General features: G+C 35.8%; 1 protein-coding gene across 5 annotated transcripts in view; it reads right to left on the bottom strand.

Annotated features, from left to right (window-relative positions):
- The window catches only part of AQR (aquarius intron-binding spliceosomal factor), a 111712-nt gene that overhangs the window by 55834 nt on the left and 35638 nt on the right, over nt 1-20240 (bottom strand). For all 5 annotated transcript variants that reach the window (XR_009007499.1, XR_009007500.1, XM_007180442.2 and 2 more), the window contains exons 14-20: nt 18645-18747; nt 15966-16086; nt 12539-12680; nt 9461-9639; nt 5798-5965; nt 4264-4433; nt 761-1002 (exon numbers count right to left, since the gene is read on the bottom strand). Coding sequence is in view for 3 of the 5 variants with exons in the window: in XM_007180442.2 (XP_007180504.1) it covers nt 761-1002; nt 4264-4433; nt 5798-5965; nt 9461-9639; nt 12539-12680; nt 15966-16086; nt 18645-18747 (1125 nt within the window). In the remaining 2 variants the exon portion in view is untranslated. The remainder of the gene's footprint in view (nt 1-760; nt 1003-4263; nt 4434-5797; nt 5966-9460; nt 9640-12538; nt 12681-15965; nt 16087-18644; nt 18748-20240) is intronic.

Genomic DNA, 20240 nt, shown 5'->3' with positions numbered 1-20240 from the left:
AGGAGTTATGGGAATAGAAAGATTACAAAACATTGCTGAGATTTCAAGATGATTTTGCCATTAACAAGATGAGGAAAGTATGGAGGAAGACTAGGTTTGGGAGTTATAAAGCATACATGCTTTTAATATGCAGAATTATTATATTTATATATAACAGTTAACTAAAAACGTTCTAATTCGCAACTAAGAAAGTAATTAAGTCCTCTGCTACCACCAAGGTATACTTAGTGCTTCGCCACTAATCCATATGACGGAATTCATGAAGCAATCAGCACTTCAGGTACTTTGTTTTTTTCTACTCAAATTAAACCAAAGCTCCTTTAACTTTGAGTATAACTATATTATGAATATTTAAAATTTGTAAAAGCAACCAGGGTTAAAAGAAAAAAAGAGAATTTTTTCCTAAAACAAAAGAAAGTTCAAAATCACATGGCTATGTGTATTCATTAGCACATATTTCTTCAGTCGAACGCTACAACTACGTTTATATAGTATAGTACTCTTCAGACAAAAAGCATTTACTGAACCCTTGTAAGACATGAGGCTACTTTCACTGTGGTCTTAAAATAGCTACTACACGAAGAATTAGAAATAGAGTCAAATAACATAAATTTATCCCAGCGATTATATGGTGAGGGTAAAGACTACCCAAACATAACCCAGATATGATGCTCAAAACTTACTTTAGCTACAGTCCTGATGGCCTAACTCAGACTGACGACAGAAAGCTTAAAAGGAGTATATCCAGTTTTGACTTTACCTGAAAGGGGGTATCTGTAGAGCTGGGTCATCCACAGTTACTTTAACATTATGACCAGGAAAGCTGGTTTTTAAATGCTCAATGGAGAAAAACGTATCATTGAAATCAAGGGTGGCGATCTGATTGGGCATTTTGGAATAATGTGCACTACTTGGATCCCCGTAACCTAAAATGATGTCATGCAGCCAGTCAGGTACTACACAATCAGTATTCATCAGGTTCCGAATCGTCTCCAGCACAGCCTGTCAGTAAGAGGACAAAAACGGATTTTGTGAAGAAGACATCTCAAACATTTGCACTTCAATGGAATGCCCAGCGGGCTGCACTAACCAGAATTCCTGAGTGTTTCAGGGCAAGAAGCTATTTTCTGCTGACAGGTGCTTGGCTAGACTGAATCAACAGCTATATTTTCAGCTGATACCATACACTGAGTTAAACAAAAGACCAAACTTAGCAAGAACACTTTATCCATTAGTAGTTCATTTAGACAGAATGTCATAGATGAGTTTACCACTTGACTTCTGTTGAGCAGGATGAAAATCTGATCGGGTCTACACATTATAGACCTGATGTGGTCTATAACTATAGACCACTATAGAGCAAACCCTTAAAAAAATGCTTCCTCTTAGAAATTACTGGAGTTTTCTCCTCTTTATAGCCCATAGTTCCTCAATGCTAAGACCACATACAACCAGAGGCACATTAATGTATGCCTCGATTGTGAAACACACCACGATTTAGAAATACTAAAATTAACATTGCTAGAAAAAAGAAATAAAAAATAAAGTGAACAATGATAAAAATGAAACGTCAAAATTTCAGAATGAAAGAATCAGAACTACAATAAAAGGTCATTATAGCAGTTAATATATACATTGTCCAGAGTAATTGCTAAAAGCTAAGGCAAATTCTTAAACTTTCCAATAATTATTTCAACAAAGTGATCTATGCCACATATGGAAATCAGAAGGCTAGGCTATTAATTTCAAAGAATAAAATAACCAAACCAGACATTTTTATATCATAAATGCTATACATCTAACAAGGTAATAAAATAACAGGATAGTGTATGTTAATCACACTTATATTGCCTTATTTTATTTTCTTGCACTTACCTCTACCTAAAATTCTCTTAGTCATTAGAGAACTGGTTACTTGTTTAACATTTGTCTAATCCCCATCAGAATACAATTTCCAATGAGAGCAGGGATCTAGAACAGCTTAAATACGGGATAGGTAAATGGACAGATGGACAGATAAATGAGTATGTTCACATAATGGAGCCCCCAGATGAGGGATCTACTCCCTAAGGTAATTACGATTCTAGTAGGGAGATACAATACATCTTTCACAACGATACAAAGCAGCAGAAAGTGGCAAATTGTAAAGAATATTACAAAATACAATAGGAAGACAGTTCAAAGTGGGTGAGAAATGGATGTAGTGGAGACTTTTGACATTAGGAAAGGCTTCAAGCAGGACAGTGGCATTTCAATTTAGTTCAAGTAAAAGATTTGTGGAAGAGCTTATTTCACCATTAATGGATAGTCACAGAAATGTTTTGAGAAGCAGAGTGAAATGATCAGTAGAAGTGAATGTAAAACAGGTGACTGACTATGAGGAGAATACGAGTAGAGACAGAGGAGGCTATTTAATGCAACTACTTAGGCAAGAGGTAGAGTATCCGGGTTAGGACAGGGTACTGAAAGAGAGAAGGAAATAGATGAGGGATGCTGCCCAGCTATACAGTGAAACACCAAAGATACCAAAAGAGTGTTCTTCCTTTTCCCAACATAGGCAAGTTAATCATTCCCTCTCTTCCTTGAATCAGAAACTGAATGCCTCTTTGAACTTCCATGCATCCTTCTTATGACTTCTAACCGTTCACAGTAGTTACCTGTTTATATTTCTAACTTCTCTTATTAGTAGTCTGAGCTCCCTAAAGGTATAAGCTGTGTCTTACTCATCTTTATTAGCTCCATATAACTTATCACAATACTAGACACACAACAGACATTAAATAAAATGGTGAAAGAAATGAATATAAGAAAGGAACTATTTTTCTTTTAGTAAACTAACTGAAATTCACTCATTACTGAGCAATAAAACAGAGACAGACCAAACAGAGGCCCTGCCCACATAAGTTTGCATTCTAATGCTAGAGAAATAACAAATATAAAGTCCTTCTAAAGTCAGACAACTAACAAATATATAATCATCAGGTATAATAAAAGCTGTGAGGAAAAATAAAGATAATTGGATAAGGAACGATGAGAAAGGGAAATGCTACTTTAGATAAGGTTGTCAGAGAGGACTTCTCTTAGGAGGTGACATTTAAACAGAGCTGCCCATGTAAAGTGAAAGAAAAAACCGTGTAGATACCTGGGAGAAGACTGTCTAGGTCAGCGGAAATACCACGTATGGAAGCCTGCATTATGAAAGAGGAGCAAAAGTGTCAGGGCGACTGGCATGGAGTGAAGAAGGAAAAAGCGTTAGAAAATGGTGCTGGAGAGGCAGCCAGAGGACAGATAATAATGGGACTTTTGGATCACGGTAACAACTTTCTACTGCGACGGGAGACCACTAAAGGGTGTGAACAGGGGTACCAAGATACAATTCACATTCAGTCACTATGTGGAGAAGAGTAGAAGGGGAGGAGCAGTCAAGAAGAGAAGCAGGCATGTGAGACATGAAGATGTCCTGCACATGGCATCGGTGGAGGTGGTGAGGTAATTAGACTGATTGATGGATTGGATGTGGAGTGTGAGATAGAAAATAAATTCCTTTGTATATGAGATTTTCTTTTTTTAAAAACGGTAATAAAGTGATGATGTATAAGAAGCACTGTTTTGGGGGAGAGAGAAAAGAAAGGCATTTGTGCAAAAGCTAGTGTTATCACATGCTAGAACTGCTCAATGTTTAAGTTTTATAATATAGTTTCAAATAATACTTCCAAATTCTTCCTTACTAAAACTCCTTTTCTCTCCATAAAGTTATTATAAAGGTAAAACTCTCTAGCCCCCAAACTTCCCTTCTCCCACTAATGAGTAAAGTATAAATACAAAATATCACAGAGTAATTTAGAACCCTGAGGTTCCACATCTGTACTCTTAAAGTAATTTGAAAATACACCTACATTTGATTTAAAAAAGAAGTCTCAGTAAACAAACAAGCAGTTTTCTTCATCTCAGACTGAAGCATAAACTGAGTATCTAATATACAAAAAGCAAGAAGGGAGGCTGATTTTTAAAATAACACCTGGATTAATTTATATTTTAAGTTTCCAAACTCATCAAAAGAAAAAGTAAGATTTAGCAAATAAATTTACTTAAGTTTTTAGATTTAATCTATATGTTAAGAATTTAAGAGATTTGTTTAGAATCTAAACAAAAGCAGTGATCGTTATTTTAACAAATCTTTTTTAACCTAGGATCTATATATTTATGTCTTAAAAGTTATTCAAATTATGAAATACTACTTTTAGTTGACAGCCCCCAAATTACCTTAAAGTTATTTTCCTTCGGTTTTCTCCTCATTATTATATTGAAAGTTTCATACACATCTTCTGCTCCATTTTGTATCGTATTGGTCATATCTTGTTGATACTGGTTTGGATCCAAAAACACTCTAAATGTCCTTGATTCTCCTCTAAGATTGGGTCTGGGTTCAGGTCCTAGACATTTTTTTAAAGTTTGTTAAATGAAATATATTCTTTTCAAATATCACAGTAAGTTAGCAGAATTCCTTTTCTAGAAACGATGAGTGAAGTGTCCAGATTTAACTCCAGCAATTCCCCCAACTAGAATGCCTTCCACTCATCCATTTTGAGTTCCAAGCTGAAAATATTTTCTCCTTTCTCTAAACTGTCACTATGTCTTCCCAGAACAGTCTTGCGATGTTTATGGTACCATGCCATGAATTGCAATTACTTGTGTATGCCCTCAACTAGAAGAGGATCCTTAGAGGTCAAAGAACTTTACTCGTGTCAGTGACTCATAGCTCCTCCTATCGCCTTACATGTAGTAGGTACTCGGCTGATTACTCTTTATGTCCTTCCACATTCCATGTGTAACATCACTAGTATAACAGGAGATTTCATATACTAATGGCTGAAAGCTCAGAGGCTTTTTCTTGCCCCTTTGCCCTCTCTCCTCTCTTTTTGCCTTAGACCTCCAACTCTGGTCCCATGACGTGGCCTTATGTTTATTCTACCTGTCCTCCATTCTTTTCTCCTATTTTCTTTTATTCTAGTGATAAGAGTAGCCTAATTTTCAGCCCCTTAGCAATGATTTGATCTTGAAATCACAGGTAGTAGAAGCTGATTCAAGTTCTGAGAGAAGTTTCATAAACAAATTGTAAAATAAGCACTGGACACAGATGCAGTTATAATTTAATAGTAAGTATTATCAAAAAAGTCAGGACAACAAAAGAAAGAATTTCAAAAAACAATCAGTTAAGTCTAAGAAATCAAACTGCGTTTCTAAATAGGGTAATGCTGGCGTCTTGGGCAGGACAGTTCCTTCTAGAAGACAGTTCTGCTTAGATACTCAACATCCCGGACCCCCATCCATCAAACCCCAATAGCTCACCATCCCCTTCCTCTACCCCAGTCATATGACATACCACCATGTATTCTGAAACACAGGGTAGTGCTGTTTCCATTTGAGAACCACTGCTATCATGAATCAAATCAGTAAAACTTAAAAAGGAAAAATTAGAAAAATATATCACTGAACAACTATAAGAGGTGCTTAGAGGTTTTTGAAAGCAATATTATAAAGTATCATATAAGGAAGAATTTTAAATATAGGCAATTTCAAAAGATCCTGTCCAATATCTAAAACAGAAGTTTAGAAACCATATTATTTATTTCTAAAACCGGGTGGTAGGTACCCTACACACTTCTATATATAATTCTTTGTGTTGATTTAGTATATAAAACAACTAAAATAAATCACCTAGGACACAAAAAGGAAAAAAGGCAAAGAAATTTATCATTATGTACACACACTCTTTCAAAAATACAGATCACCATACCGTCTTCAATGACACGCCCTTTATCATCCAGCATGCCTTGGATTTCACAGCCTCTGACATAAACCAGGCCAACCTGTTCAATAAAAGGTCTCCTCCGGTCAAACTTGGTACCATAAGGTTTTGTGGGACGCACGGTGATTAAAAAGCATACATCATGCTTCCGAAGTCCTAGTAAAACACAAAAGACATTTTCACTTATTAGAATGACATTGCTTTGTCTCCTGTTGGCAAATTCTCATCCTCTTATCTTTTGAAAAGGTATAAAAAACATTTAAAATATCAGAGGTGATCAATGATTATATGCGCTTTGTAATACAATTACGGGTTTTCCTATAACCTTCAACACTCAATGTTTGACAGCAATAATTAAATAAAAATTTCTCTTTATATTAAAATTAGAAACTTTTATGCCGTATATACATTACTGAATAAGTCCTCCAGATCATGCTACAGCTCCAAAACTGGATGCTTGTCATCATTCTTATTTATAACATTCTTAATAAGTAACCAAAAATATGGTTGGCATATAATCCATCTATAGCGTATTTAGCAGGTTTCTAACATCAGTTTAAATTATCCATCAGTGTCATTTCAACAACAGTCTAACTGTATTTCACCAGAAGAGGTCAAGTCTAGAATAATTCATCAAGGCACAAAAGCATTGTTTATAGATAGCATCTTGAGAAGACAGCTGAATATATATTGCTTCAGTTGGCAAATGCTGAAATTTTTATAAGCAAATGTCAAGGAGGAGACTTGTGCCAAAGTCTGTAGTTTCTCAGTCATTGGCTCAAATAATGAATTCAACTGGATTCCCAGCTCTATTAAAAATACACACTGGAAGACGAGGGACACAAAATTAGACCACACAGCACGTAATGTTACACCACTTAATCTTCAATTTTTTCCCCCGATTCATTTTTTTCTTTAGTTTTCTTTCTTTCTTTCTTTATTTAATTTTTGGCTGTGTTGGGTCTTTGTTGCTGCGCGTGGGCTTTCTCTAGTTGCAGTGAGCGGGGGCTACTCTTCGTTGTGGTATGCAGGCTTCTAATTGTGGTGGCCTCTCTTTGTTGCAGAGCACGGGCTCTAGGCACACAGGCTTCAGCAGTTGTGGCACGTGGGCTCAGTAGTTGTGGTTCACAGGCTCTAGAGCGCAGACTCAGTAGTTGTGGCGCACGGGCTTAGGTGCTCCACAGCATGTGGGATCTTCCCGGACCAGGGCTGGAACCCGTGTCCCCTGCATTGGCAGGCGGATTCTTAACCTCTGTGCCACCAGGGAAGTCCCCCGAGTCACTTCTGTTAGTCATTGTATAGTATAAATGCAAATTTAAACAGTCTGCTTGCTCATAACCTTGGTAATAAGAGATACAACTAAATCAAATCAGCCATGTGAGTGCTTTACTTATAGTATTAGCACCATTCTGGTTTGTTTCAATATGGAATAGGGTTTAAGTGTGCTAGAAATAGTAACTGATTCATAATTATGACTTGATTGTTTACTTCCCAACAAATTCTATGCAAAGAAGCAGGAGAACAATGCAAACTAAGGGGAAATGATCTACTATGTGAGTTGTACCGCCTATATGACTTCTGATCTGCACAACTCATTAAAACTTCCCAGTCTCAGAGCCAAAGAAGTGGGCCTGAGAAGTAATTTAATCCCTACCAATGTTACCTTTTGGCATCACAGAGGGATGCTGTGGACGTCTTACATCCACATTAAAAATACCTGTATTACAATAAGCTGAACTCTCCTTTCAACCATTTGCATTTACTCCTGGCTGTGCCTTCTAGGGCAGAATCCAACATTTCAGTTTCACTAATTCTGTTTCCTTAATTTTAAATGGGGTAATGGAGAAGATAAGGGCCCGAGCTTCACACCTTCTTGAAGTGACAACAATGTTTTACAGTATTTAGCTTAAATTCTTCAAAAATTTTCTGTTTTTACAGGACAGTATTCCTTGCTATTTACAGAACCTCCCTCTCATTTTTTACTTGGTTGCTCTATCTGGAATCAATAAAGGGCCTGCATTTTGGCTCTGGCCTCCCAGGAAACACTCTTCTCCCCACCATGCCCCGGATGAATGGCTTGTCCTACAATACCCTACTGTTCCCTATCTTGCCCATCAAAATTTACCCATTCTATTTCTCATCTACCAGAGGCCTATGTTTAAAAAAACAAGAGAGACTATTTGATGGCCTTCTGATTACCAGTCTCCAAAGTAATGGAGGTAAGAGACTCGTAAGGGGTTTGGGGTAACAAATCCTTTTTTTTCCTTAGCACCATAAGGCTTGTCATCTGTCATCTATACATTTCCACAAAGGGTCTTTTTTTTCCTTCAAGTTTTACTTCTAGCCATCATTGCTTCTAGGGGTGGCCAATAAGTTATTTCAGTTCATTACCCACTACATAAAACGGTGTTTATTTTAACACCTCTTTAAGCTCCAAGGGGCAATAAATGTAAAACCTTCTTCAGCAACTGAATGACTTTCTCACAGTTCAGCAATAATAAAGGTACATATTATTCTAGATGTGTAATGCACCAGATTTGAACAATTTTGAAGGATACAAGAGCCACAAAAACAATCTGTCACAAACTATACCAACTATGGTGGCCATATGTCAAACATTTGGCCAGCTTTGTTGCTGGATTCCTTCAGAATTATTTGATAAATATATCATACAGTCCCTATGGTTATAAACAGCTATATCGAGAGCAATAATTTCTGAAAACTGATCCATTAAGGGACTATCCCTTTCCTTCTGGCATGCCAAGAAGGTAGAAGGAGATAAAACCTACCAGCTCCTGTTTCTCATAATGGGGCAGCAAGAGCTCTCATAGACAGCTGGGAGAAAAATACAAAAGTGCCAATTAAAAATCAGTTTATGTGTCATTTCTGGCACAGGTGGTATTGATGTTTTAACTCCATTTGACTTAGTAACTTAGAACATATCTGCCTCTAAATAAAATTGTGACATAGAACTCCCATCCCTAAAATCTTGCTTAGTAAAGAATAGGGAAAATAACTTTCCTGCAATTATTATTTATCCTTGAATACATTTGGTTTCACTGATTTTTTTTATCTGACTTCTTCTCTTTGGTACAAATAAACTATTGCTTCTTTCTGAGTTGCTTTGAGTTTGTCTAATTTTGATTTTGCATCTGTTATTTTCCACAAATTGTAATAACATCCCTATTCACTTTACTTTGGCTGCTTTTATCTCTTAAAAATACCAATTTTCCTTACTTGCTTTGCATGTGTGCAAGTTATATGTGGGTTTCCCCCCTTTCTTTTGTGAACACAAATATTTTATTCTTTTTATAGTGATCCTATAAATTCATAAACATTATCTTCCTAAATTTTACGATTTAAAATGCTCTCCTCTCAGCTCTGCCGACTGCAATTTTCAAAACACTGATATACGTGCCATTTTATGCTCTTTATCAGAGTATTAAGGTATGTAATTATTCTTGTATGAGCTTTGGTATTTTTACTAGTAATAACTATAAATCAATTGCCATTCTTTAAAACAAATTTTAAAGATAAAATTTAATAAATTTACAAGGGCAGTATCTGGTGAATGTGCTCTGCTAATGCTCTAAGCCAAAGTCTATAAATTGAAAAAGCAAAAGGTGACCACTTCTTGAAAGGCAAAGTTACCTTCCCACTCATCTCTGATGTGGTCTCTGACGTTCAGATGGATGGTGACGTCTGCGCGAACCCGGGTTGGCCAGTTCTCGCCTATGCTGGGTTTGGCAACCTCCACCACGGTGAACGCCACGATGGGCTGGGCCATTCGCGCCCAGCCACCGAATACCACCCCGCCATACTCAGACTGCCTGGAAACCAGAAGCAGAAGACTGATTACCCAAGCAAAAAATAACTTTTGCCCAACTTTGGACAAGTTAAACTAGTAACTAAGAATACATGGTTAGCTAGTATTTAAGCCCTAACATTAGTAACTCTTATTTCTAAACTCAAAAAAACCCCTAAGTCTCAATATTTGGGAAGTATATATGGTAGGATGAAACAGGCAAACATGGTCCAGAAAAGAAAGGGAAGTAGAGGAATGTCCCCCACATCCCCAGAAAAACATATAACTCTATGTACGTAAGAGCTGAGCCATTGTGTCAAAGAATGAAATAATCCAGCACATTCAGTTTTATTTTATATTCTTACCCTCTTCCCCTCTTCATCAGGATAGCCTCAACTGTTTACATTTTATCTTATGTATTATAAATATTTCTATAAGTTGCTTCAAAAATGTTTTAGAACAAGTTAGACTTTAAGAAATTAAAAACAAGCAAATGACAATATCTATGCAAATGCTTTCTTTCGGGCATAATATTTAAAACACTGAAAAGACACTGCTATGGATGGGAGTGTGGGGAATCATCAAGCTAGTTGTAATAACCAGAACCACTAACAAGCAAATATTCATTCTTTCTTCTTATATTGGTGCTTTAGCTTTTACATTAAATAGTGTATTTGGGAAATCTGTAATATAAAAACTGCAGCAACACTCCAAAATTGGAAAGTACTGCCAAAAATGACATGCTTACAAAGATAAAGAGAATCTATATCCTAAGTAAAGGCTTTTGTAAACAACAAAAAATTATAAAACTTCATAACGTCAAAGAGTGAAACTAATTAAAAATAAAAGTTCTGCAATCCAATGACTTGGTCAGTATTAAAACAATTTCTAAAAGGCATTACCTTGTGTCTAAAAGCTTTCGTAATAACTTTCTATCACCTCCCCCATTTTTCACAACTTTACTACAATATAGTTTATATACCATTAAATTCATTCTGTAAATGTACAATAACTTTTAGTAAATTTACAAAGTTGTGCATCCATCACCACAATCCAATTTTAGAACATCTTCATCATACTTTAAAAAGATCCCTCTTGTCTACTTGCAGTCAACCCTTCCTACTCCCAAGCAACCACTAATCTACTCTCCCCAATTCTTTCCTCCTTTATAAAATCTACCTGCAACATGAGGCATTAAAAGAGTATAGATTTCTGATCCTTATAAGCACATCCTCTTTTACACTGCTCAGTAGTTTCAGCAGCCTGAAAAATGATTAGAACTACGCAATAAGTAAAAATGCCTCTGCTACTTTTCCACCTTCAAGACATGAAACAGAAGGAAGCCTCACCCCTTTAGATCTCACTATTTTTTAACAGTTTCCAATAATAGGCAATTAGGAATGAAAATTTAGAAAAATTTATTACCAATAGTTATCTCCAAAAAGTAACATTTTCTTCCACTAGCAGAAAATAATGTAAATTAAAAAATATTATTTTATTAATAAACCATAAGAACTCCAAGTATTACTGCTTTATTTGGCATTTAAGTAAAATATAAATGCATTCTACTTGATGAGCTGCTAGTTACTAAGTCCCTACTTTGCAAAATGACCAAAATTAGGTCCAGAATCTGAGCATATAAGTGCAAGGTAACCATAAATTGTAAGGGAGCTTTCTAATCAAGCACTCCCCTGGGGTCCAAACAATGGGCAATAATTTCAGCAAAGCTGTGGGCAGAAACGATCAGCCAGTGGGTATACAAATTGCACAGCGCTACCCTGCCCACTGATTCAACTGATTATTAAGTCAAAAATACTTTGTTGTGTTTTAGACTCTCACCCAGAATAACTTTTCACATAATAATTAAAAATTAGAACTGTGTATGAAATAAAATATGGAAGTGAAAAATACATCATAATCACAGTGTCCATGCAGCTCTCTGTAATTAGTAAGGAGAGAAGCCTGGAAGATACCTGAATCAGTTCACACTCAAAATATGTTAAGCTTTTCACATAGAATGCAGTATAATTGTACATATGTATGCATGGTGTGACAAGAATGTAATGAAAATTCATTTTACAGAATTATTTTACCCATTTACAGTCAACTGTGATATATAACTTATCTCCAATGTTTCATACTTAGAATGAAATAGTGAATGAAGGGCATTTACCCAAGGTTAGTCATGTCTAAAAAGCAAAACGAACCTTCACAAATCTTATAATGCAGAGCTGCCTACAACAGAATGAAAGTCTTTTCTTAGCTAAAGGAGTTCCAGACAGAGGCTAGCAGGTGGAAAGTTGAGTTTAGGCAGAAAAGTTATTCAAATAACGAAACCTACTCAACAGGCCCTAAAAGTAAATGCTGATGATTTAGTCTCTTCAGGGCAACCTATGGATGGAGGGCAGGGAAGATGTTCCAATGTTCCGCTCTGTGCAGTGTTCAGCTATGCCCCTCATCTCCCGCCAGGTCCTTCAGAGAGGCTGACTGAGACTAGTGGTGACAGCCACAAGAGCGGCTGGGGTAACAGAATACCCCTTTACCATAAGCTTCTCCCAGGACTTAAACTGCCCTGCCTAGTACAGGCCTGCTGGCCAGCCCATACCCTTCCCTCTTTACCCTTTTTCTAATGCCCAACCTCCTCCCCCCTACATTTCTCCCTCCCGCCCCACTTCCCAGAACAATGACCTCTCTTCCCTTACCCTCAGCCCCACTTCCAACGACCCAGATACATATTTTCTATTTTAGCACTTTGGATATATCTAATTCACATTCAAGAACTTCTCAAAGAGTAAGTATCTCATATTTTAAAGGGCATCTTCATGACAGATATATTATTTCTAATTACACGTGTGAGGTTTCTGACAGAAGTATGTCAGTCACTGTTTGCATCTCTTCATTGCAAGTGGAACCAATTTACTAACCATGGCTTCATTCTGCTGACACTATCCTCGATGTCCTGCCTAATTTCATAAGTTGATTCTAAGCGGAAGAGATTAAAGTTCCTTAGGAGGTAATCATGAAGAGTCAAAAACTGCAAATTCAACTTGGGAAGAGCAAGACAACCTGAAAAGGAAAATAACATCCAGATTTGAATTATTTTTTTTAATTAGACATCTGCTTTATGTATTAAAACAAGGCAGCACAAATTTGTTAAGAATCTAGTTTAATGGTGTCTAAAATACAGCATATTTGATAAGGTCGTGTTCTTACTTCCACACAGAAACTGAAACCAAGTTAACAAATGCCATCTATTAAGTCTGGGAATAAAGGATGAATTTCATTAATACACGTAATCTGCACATCAATGACTCATATGCAAACAGTGCTTCTAAAAAGTATTTAAAGATACTTAAAACTAACACAAGTAGTTTAAAAATTCTTTCTTTACCACCTAATTTGTATTTGGCAAATCTCAAAGTAAATAATGCTACCATAAACATAGCCCATGACCAAATTTACCAAGAAAACTGAATTAGGATATTACCTTACACAACTCTGTCTTCAGTGATCACTACTGTGCTCTGAACCTTCGCTAGACTTTAAGGATAAGGCATTGATTGTATGTTATTCCTGGAGTTATTTCCCTTCTCTGACAACATTAATGAACCACATTCTTTCCATTACCTTCACCTAACACTATTTCCCTGTGATAATAAGTAACCAAGCACTCAGCACCAATATCAAAAAGGTCAAGAAAGAAGAACCCCAGGGACTTCCCTGGTGGTCCAGTGGTGAAGTCTTCACCTTCCAGTGCAGGGGGTGCGGGTTTGATACCTGATCAGGTAGTTAAGATCCCACATGCCTCGCAGCCAAAGAACCAAAACATAAAACAGAAGCAATATTGTAACAAATTCAATAAAGACTTTAAAAATGGTCCACATCAAAAAAATCTTTAAAAAAAAGAACCCCCAAACACATTTCACTAGCAAATCATATTATTTTCATCATCCCTATCCATACTTACCAAAGAAACAATGCACCTAAAAGCAAGAAACATCAATGTACAAAAATGTCACATCATTTGTTAGTAAACTCTGACTTATAATCTAATTCAATTTCTTTCAAGCCAGAAGCTGAAAGCATCTCTTTTGATAGCATACTTATATTAAAAAAAAAAAAAATTAACATATCACTATTTTGTAACCCTCCCTGAATTAACAAATCTAGGTATTAAAGAGTAATATCACAAAAAGAGAGACAACCAGACATCATGTGCCTCCTGATGAAAGAATACACCACCAACAAGGATCTTGCCAAAGAGAGAATACCTCCGCCTGATCAAGCCAATTTGTAGAAAAAATAAAGAGCAGAGGGACATGTTGAACTGTACTGTGAGTAGTCAATTAGAAAAATCTAGACTGTGGAAAACTATACAGATCAAACAACTCAGGGTCTTCAACAGAAAGAAGAGAAAGGGATACAGTGGGTACCTGTAAAATAAAAGGCATCTTAAAATGTACAGGACTGACTATGGTGTCTAGGGATACACAATTGGGTGATAAAACTATGAAGAAATAGTGAGACAGTGATTGCTATAAAAGTCAAGAAATGGTTACTTTCCAGAGGAGGAAGAAAGCAGTAAGTAGGAAGGGATACATAGGAGGATTCTGGGATAGCTAACAAGGTGATTATAAGGGTTTTAGGGTATTTCCCTTAAGATAATTAGTAAAGCTTTATCTTTATTTTGTGTGGGTTTTCTATATTTGTGTTTATTTTACAATAAAAAGGTTTTAAAAAGGCAACACTTTACAAAGACTTTCTTTACAATTCTTATACTATATTTTTAAAATATCTGTCCCAATTTCACACTTATTTTCTCTCCTTGGGAGCTGGAAGCAGCTTACATAATTGTGCTGGATTAGCTCTGATCTTTGCCTATCTCACAGCATTGAATACCGTGCCCCACAAGCACAGTTTCACCCATGGTCAGTGAAGAACCATGGCAAGACAAGATGCAAAGACAAATTTTGAGAAGTCATTCTTTTCATTTAACTTCATTAATGATAGGAGCGAAAGAAAAGCAACACTTTATACTAAGCAAAATATGTTTTAAACTCAGACCAACATCACTGAATAGTACCAAAAGCTAGATATAAGACTGTTTACATTTTCAAGGACACAAACTTTTCATTAAAAAGACAAAATATTCTTGGGCTTCCCTGGTGGCGCAGTGGTTGAGAATCTGCCTGCCAATGCAGGGGACACGGGTTCGAGCCCTGGTCTGGGAAGATCCCACGTGTTGCGGAGCAACTGGGCCCGTGAGCCACAATTATTGAACCTGCGCATCTGGAGCCTGTGCTCCGCAACAAGAGAGGCTGCGATAGTGAGAGACCCGCGCACCGCGATGAAGAGTGGCCCCCACTTGCCGCAACTAGAGAAAGCCCTCGCACAGAAACGAAGACCCAACACAGCCATAAATAAATAAATAAATAAATAAAATTAAAAAAAAAAAGACAAAATATTCTTAAGTGATATTCATACATATATGGTCACAAATGCTTTTAGTATGAACAAATTAGAAAAGTGAGAAAACAATGCATTAATCACTGGCAGAATATAAAAAGATATGAAGACTGATTATTCTGAAATCTAGTACAATTTTAGTGTACTGGGTTTATTGGAATTATGGCTCCAGGATATGACTCTGAAGAAACAATTTTCTTTTAAATAAATATACCAATACCTATATTGGCGATCTCTTTAAAATAGCCACATCTCTACTAATCATGACACTGTTGTTCAAAAATCTTCCAGGAATTTTTTTTTGAAATATGCCTTCAAAATGTGTCAGAATGCACTTTGGCATATACTCAATTGTGGCAAATTCTCATCATTAGAGGATGAGCATTTAGAAACAAATCTGTTGAAAGAGGTAGATGAACATACTAGGCAATACTACTCTGGATCAAAACTAAGGGTTTATCTTAACTAATGACAATGTCTTTCTTTTGGAGGTCATTAGCTGGCTCTACAAGGAATTCAAAAGAGCCTCTAGAAAAGGCTTTGAAAAATAAAACACTACCAAACAAAGCCTGTTACGGTGACATAATGAAAGCTACACTTCTTGTATTATTAGGTCTCCTGAAAACACAGCTTTACGGGCACATTTTATACAGGATGATACACACACACACAAACACATATTCATTAGGCAATGCTTAAATTTAAGAAAAATCCTTAATGCTAAGCATTCAAAACACTGAATAGTTTCTAGCTTCTAAAGTTGAACTTGAGGGTACCAGAAAATTACCCTAATGTATATAGCAGATAGGAGTATGTTCAGTTATATATGATGAATTCTAAACTAAGTTTCATGTTACATCTGAATACTGTACTTCGTTACCATACCTTCCCCAGAGTAGTACTCAGTTGGGACAATATTTTCATCCCATATGATTTTCTCGGTTGGATACAAAGGCATCTGGTTCAACTGCTGAATCTGAGAAATTCGACGCTCATGACGCGATACCTAAAGGAAACAGGTTTAGAAAGAAAGTTAGAAGCATCTTTTTTCAATCAAAATAATTTATGGAGAAATTCAACACAAAGTATGGAATGAGAAGTTTCATGTCTTTGAGTTATTGTACCACTTAAGAAGAGATTTTTTTTTTTCCTTTTTTCATGTTCTCCACAAATCAAAGAAGAAAGAGGTACTGATTGTGACGGACTTTGGAATCAGACAGATCTGAGTTCAACTCCCAGCACCTCTACTTATGGGCTATGTGAAAGCTGGGCAAGTTACTTCAACCTCCCTGATTTTAGTTTCCTTTTCAGTAAAGCAGATTAAAATGCCACTCCCTTCTTAGGTTTCTTATGAAAATGAAGTGGAATATTGTAAAATAATGTCAAAGTGTCTGGCACATGCCAAGACCTTAAAACCCACAGCAACACAGCATTCACCAATGTAAGAAAAAAAATGGGAGCCCTAAGTCCTAGGTTACAGTTTTCATTCTTATACTAACTAGCTAAATAATCTGGATAAGTTTATTAATAACTTGGCCTCAGTCTTCTTTGTAAAACGAGAGAGTGGTACTTGATGTTCTCTATGTACCCTTCCATTGTTAATACTACAGTGATCTATCTCATATACAGAAATAAGTTTGTTACTTAATTAAGAGATGCTAAAATAATGATATATTTGAAAAATGTGTCACATTCTTTTCAGTAGAGATAGCATTGTTTTAGGAAAGAAGACAGTGTGATATCATCTAAACAATATGCATAGTTGAATTTTTTAATCATATTTGGTTGGATATTAGAAGAATCCAAAGCCTGAAAAAATCCTTTAAGAGGGGGAGGAAATGAAAGATAATGCTGTAGCATTATAAATTTTTAAAACTGCTTTCTTTTCACATAACTATTTAAATTTTAAGGATGAAATCTTAGCTATAAGACCCTAAAAAGCATAGATAGGATCAACTTTATACTCAAACCTATTTTCCATTAGAAAGGTTCCTGGAAAAGTCCTCATTTCTTTCTATAGTAAGGATTTATTATTAATCTCCGAAACCTGACTTACCAGAGAAGATTTTACATTATCAGAAAACAGGACAAGGAATTTTTAGAAAGCACTTGTAGTCAGAGTCAACAAAAAGTGATTTGTAAGAAGGAAGGGAAAGACAGTGACCCAAGACATACATTTCATGCAAGTAAATATATCGATAAAAAAGTATTTTCTATACTTGAGTTAATTTAAAACCCTTCCCAAGGATTTCTCTCCAAATGGCACTTAAACACCTGTCACCAGGCTTAAAACACCTGCTACAAATAGTTTCCTGTTACTACCCCAAAATAAGCATATTATCTTCCTCTCTACAGTAAGGAACTGTATTTTATACCCTGTATTAGAAGTATTAGCTTGAAATATGTTACAAAAACATGTGCCCGTTATTGTTCCATATGTGTAAAAAAATGTATTTACAAATCCATGCGGTGTATATTTGTATAGGTATAAAAAATGTCTGAAACATATAAAAGACAACTCAACCTTATAGCAGTCAGCAAACAAAAAATTAAAACAAGTTTTTTTTGTTAACCCATGAGCCTGGCAAAACTGAGGCGACTCATAGCGTCCAATGCCGATAAAAGCTTAAGGAGACATACTTTAATACACTGTTGATGGGAACATACAGCTTTTGGAGGACAGTTTGGCTGCATCTTTTATCTTTTAAATAAGCACATCAAATAATTTCACTTCTGGGTACCTCTCCTAAATGTCCACATATGGGCACAAAGAGGCATGTATTAGGACTGCATCATTATTTGTACTAGTGAGCATGCAAACAACCTAGATATTCATAGTGACGTATGGTTAAATACTCATCCACTTTATGAAATATCTCACGGAAGTTTAAAAAATAAAGTTTATCCCTTCCCCTCAGTTTTGCTATGAACCTGAAACTGTACTAAAAAAAATAAAACCTCACACAAAAAAGTATTAGTTTAAGAGTTGACGCTCAAACTAATACTCATTTCCCAAAATGATTGAGAAACCCCTTAGAATTCTTAAACCACTAAGTCGGTAATAACTTTTTCTATTTTTAAACATTCCTGAGCTCGCTAGTGATAAAGGTATGGCTTAATATTCAAGGTACTATATTTAAATAATAACTTAAAAATAAACAGATAAATAAATACGAATATATACGTATTATCTGTGTGTGTGTGTGTGTGTGTGTGTGTGTGTGTAGGTATAACTGTGATCTCTTAAAGGCAGGAACAGTGTCGGCCATCTCTGTATCCCCAGTGCTTGAATCCAGTGCCTGACACAGATGTTGCTCGTAAATATTTGCATGGAACAAATCCATGCTATAAAGCAGTTTTAAGAGGTAAGAGACTTGAAAAAAGAAATCTAAGAGATGAAAAAGAAATCTGACAAAATCAAAAGATGATATAGTTCCCAAGCAAGTAGGCATTACCTACCAATTTTTTAGCCCCCAAAAAAATCTGTACCAACCTACATCTTTAAGAATGATTCAAAAAAGTAGGGAAAACCACATGCAAAATTCAAAGAACATTAATATTTACCAACAATTCTAGAAGAAATTCTTTATCAGAAGTTGTGTCTTCACCTTTAGGAAGAGTTGGTAACAAGCAGAGGTATGATGCCACCTGGTGGAGTGTATTTGAACTGCAGAATAAAGAATATTCAGATCAGAATATTTTATTACAACTTAATGCATTTTTGAAACATAATTTTACAGATGGCTTAAAAATTTTTACGTAGAAAATATAATCCTATGACACAAGCAACAAATATATGAAATCAGCAAAGAGTTAAACCCCTAATACAGAATTCTCAAAGTGTCTTCTGCAAACCTCTCATGGTCCCCGAGATTGTTTCAGGGAAGCTACAAGGACAATACTTTTTCATATTAATACCAAGACATTATTAAGTTTTTTTCTCACTGTCTTTACATATACAGTGACAGTGCGATAATGGGTAAAACTGGTGGCGTGGATCAAGGCAGTGGCACCAACCAGTACAATAAGTGGTCACAGCATTCCTCACTGTGACACACAGTTATTAAAACAAACAAAAAAACCCCGCCAGTTTTGTTTAAAAATGTCCTTGATGAAACAGTAAAAAATTATTAAGGTTATTAAATTTGGACTTGAGTATCTGTTTTTTAAAACATCTGTGTGACAGAGTGGGAAGTACACATTTTGCACACAATTTTTACTTGTGGAAAAAGAACGTTTGTCAGAACGACTGACAAACTACAGTTATTCAGACTTGAATAATAGCAAAAAATCTGAACAAAATAAACCTAACCTTAAGGAAAATAACTGACAGTATATGTTGCCAAAGATAAAATTTGAATTTCAGAGTGAAAAACTGAAATTCTGAAAAGCTTGCATTTTCCACTACTTACCTGACAGCTTTCAACCACTCAAATACAGTTTCATCACCCCCCAAAGCCCCTCAAACTCTCCATCCCTGTCCCTGGTAACCATGAATGTGTCTTCAATCTCTATAAATTTGCTTTTTCCAGAAGGTTAAATAAACGGAATCATACATTATGTAGCCTTTAGACGCTGGCTGCTTTCACTCAGCATAATACATTTGAGATTCACCCACACTGTTGTGTGTATCTGTAGTTGGTTCCTTTTTATTGCTGAGTAATATTCCATTATATGGATATTTCACAAGGTGTTTATTTACTCACCAGCTGAAGCATATTTATATATTCCAGTTTTTGACAACTATAAATAAAGCCACTATATATATTTCTGTACAGATTTTTCTGTGACTGTAAGTTTTCATTTCTCTTGGGTATGTCTGTGAGAACACTAGATCACACAGTAAGTGTATGTTTGTGCAAGGAACTATCAAATTTTTCCAAAGTGGCACTACCATTTTGAATTCTCATCAGCAATGTAGGAGAATTCCAGTTGCTTCACATCCCGGTCAAGAGTTAATATACTGTTGTTTTTATAAACAATTCTAATAGGTACATAATGATATCTCATTATGATTTAAATTTGCTTTTCCTAATGACTAATGATGTTAGGCATCTTTCTACAGGCTTATTGAAATCTATATATCTTCTTCGGTGAAGTATCTGTTCAAATCTATAGCCATTTTTTTATTAAGTTGTTTTCTTATAATTGAGTTCTGAG

The sequence above is a fragment of the Balaenoptera acutorostrata genome, chromosome 3 (genome assembly GCF_949987535.1).
Source record: "Balaenoptera acutorostrata chromosome 3, mBalAcu1.1, whole genome shotgun sequence".
Classification (NCBI taxonomy): domain Eukaryota; kingdom Metazoa; phylum Chordata; class Mammalia; order Artiodactyla; family Balaenopteridae; genus Balaenoptera; species Balaenoptera acutorostrata.
The sequence above is the reverse complement of the archived record's forward strand: the minus strand, read 5'-3'. Positions and strand labels throughout refer to the sequence as shown.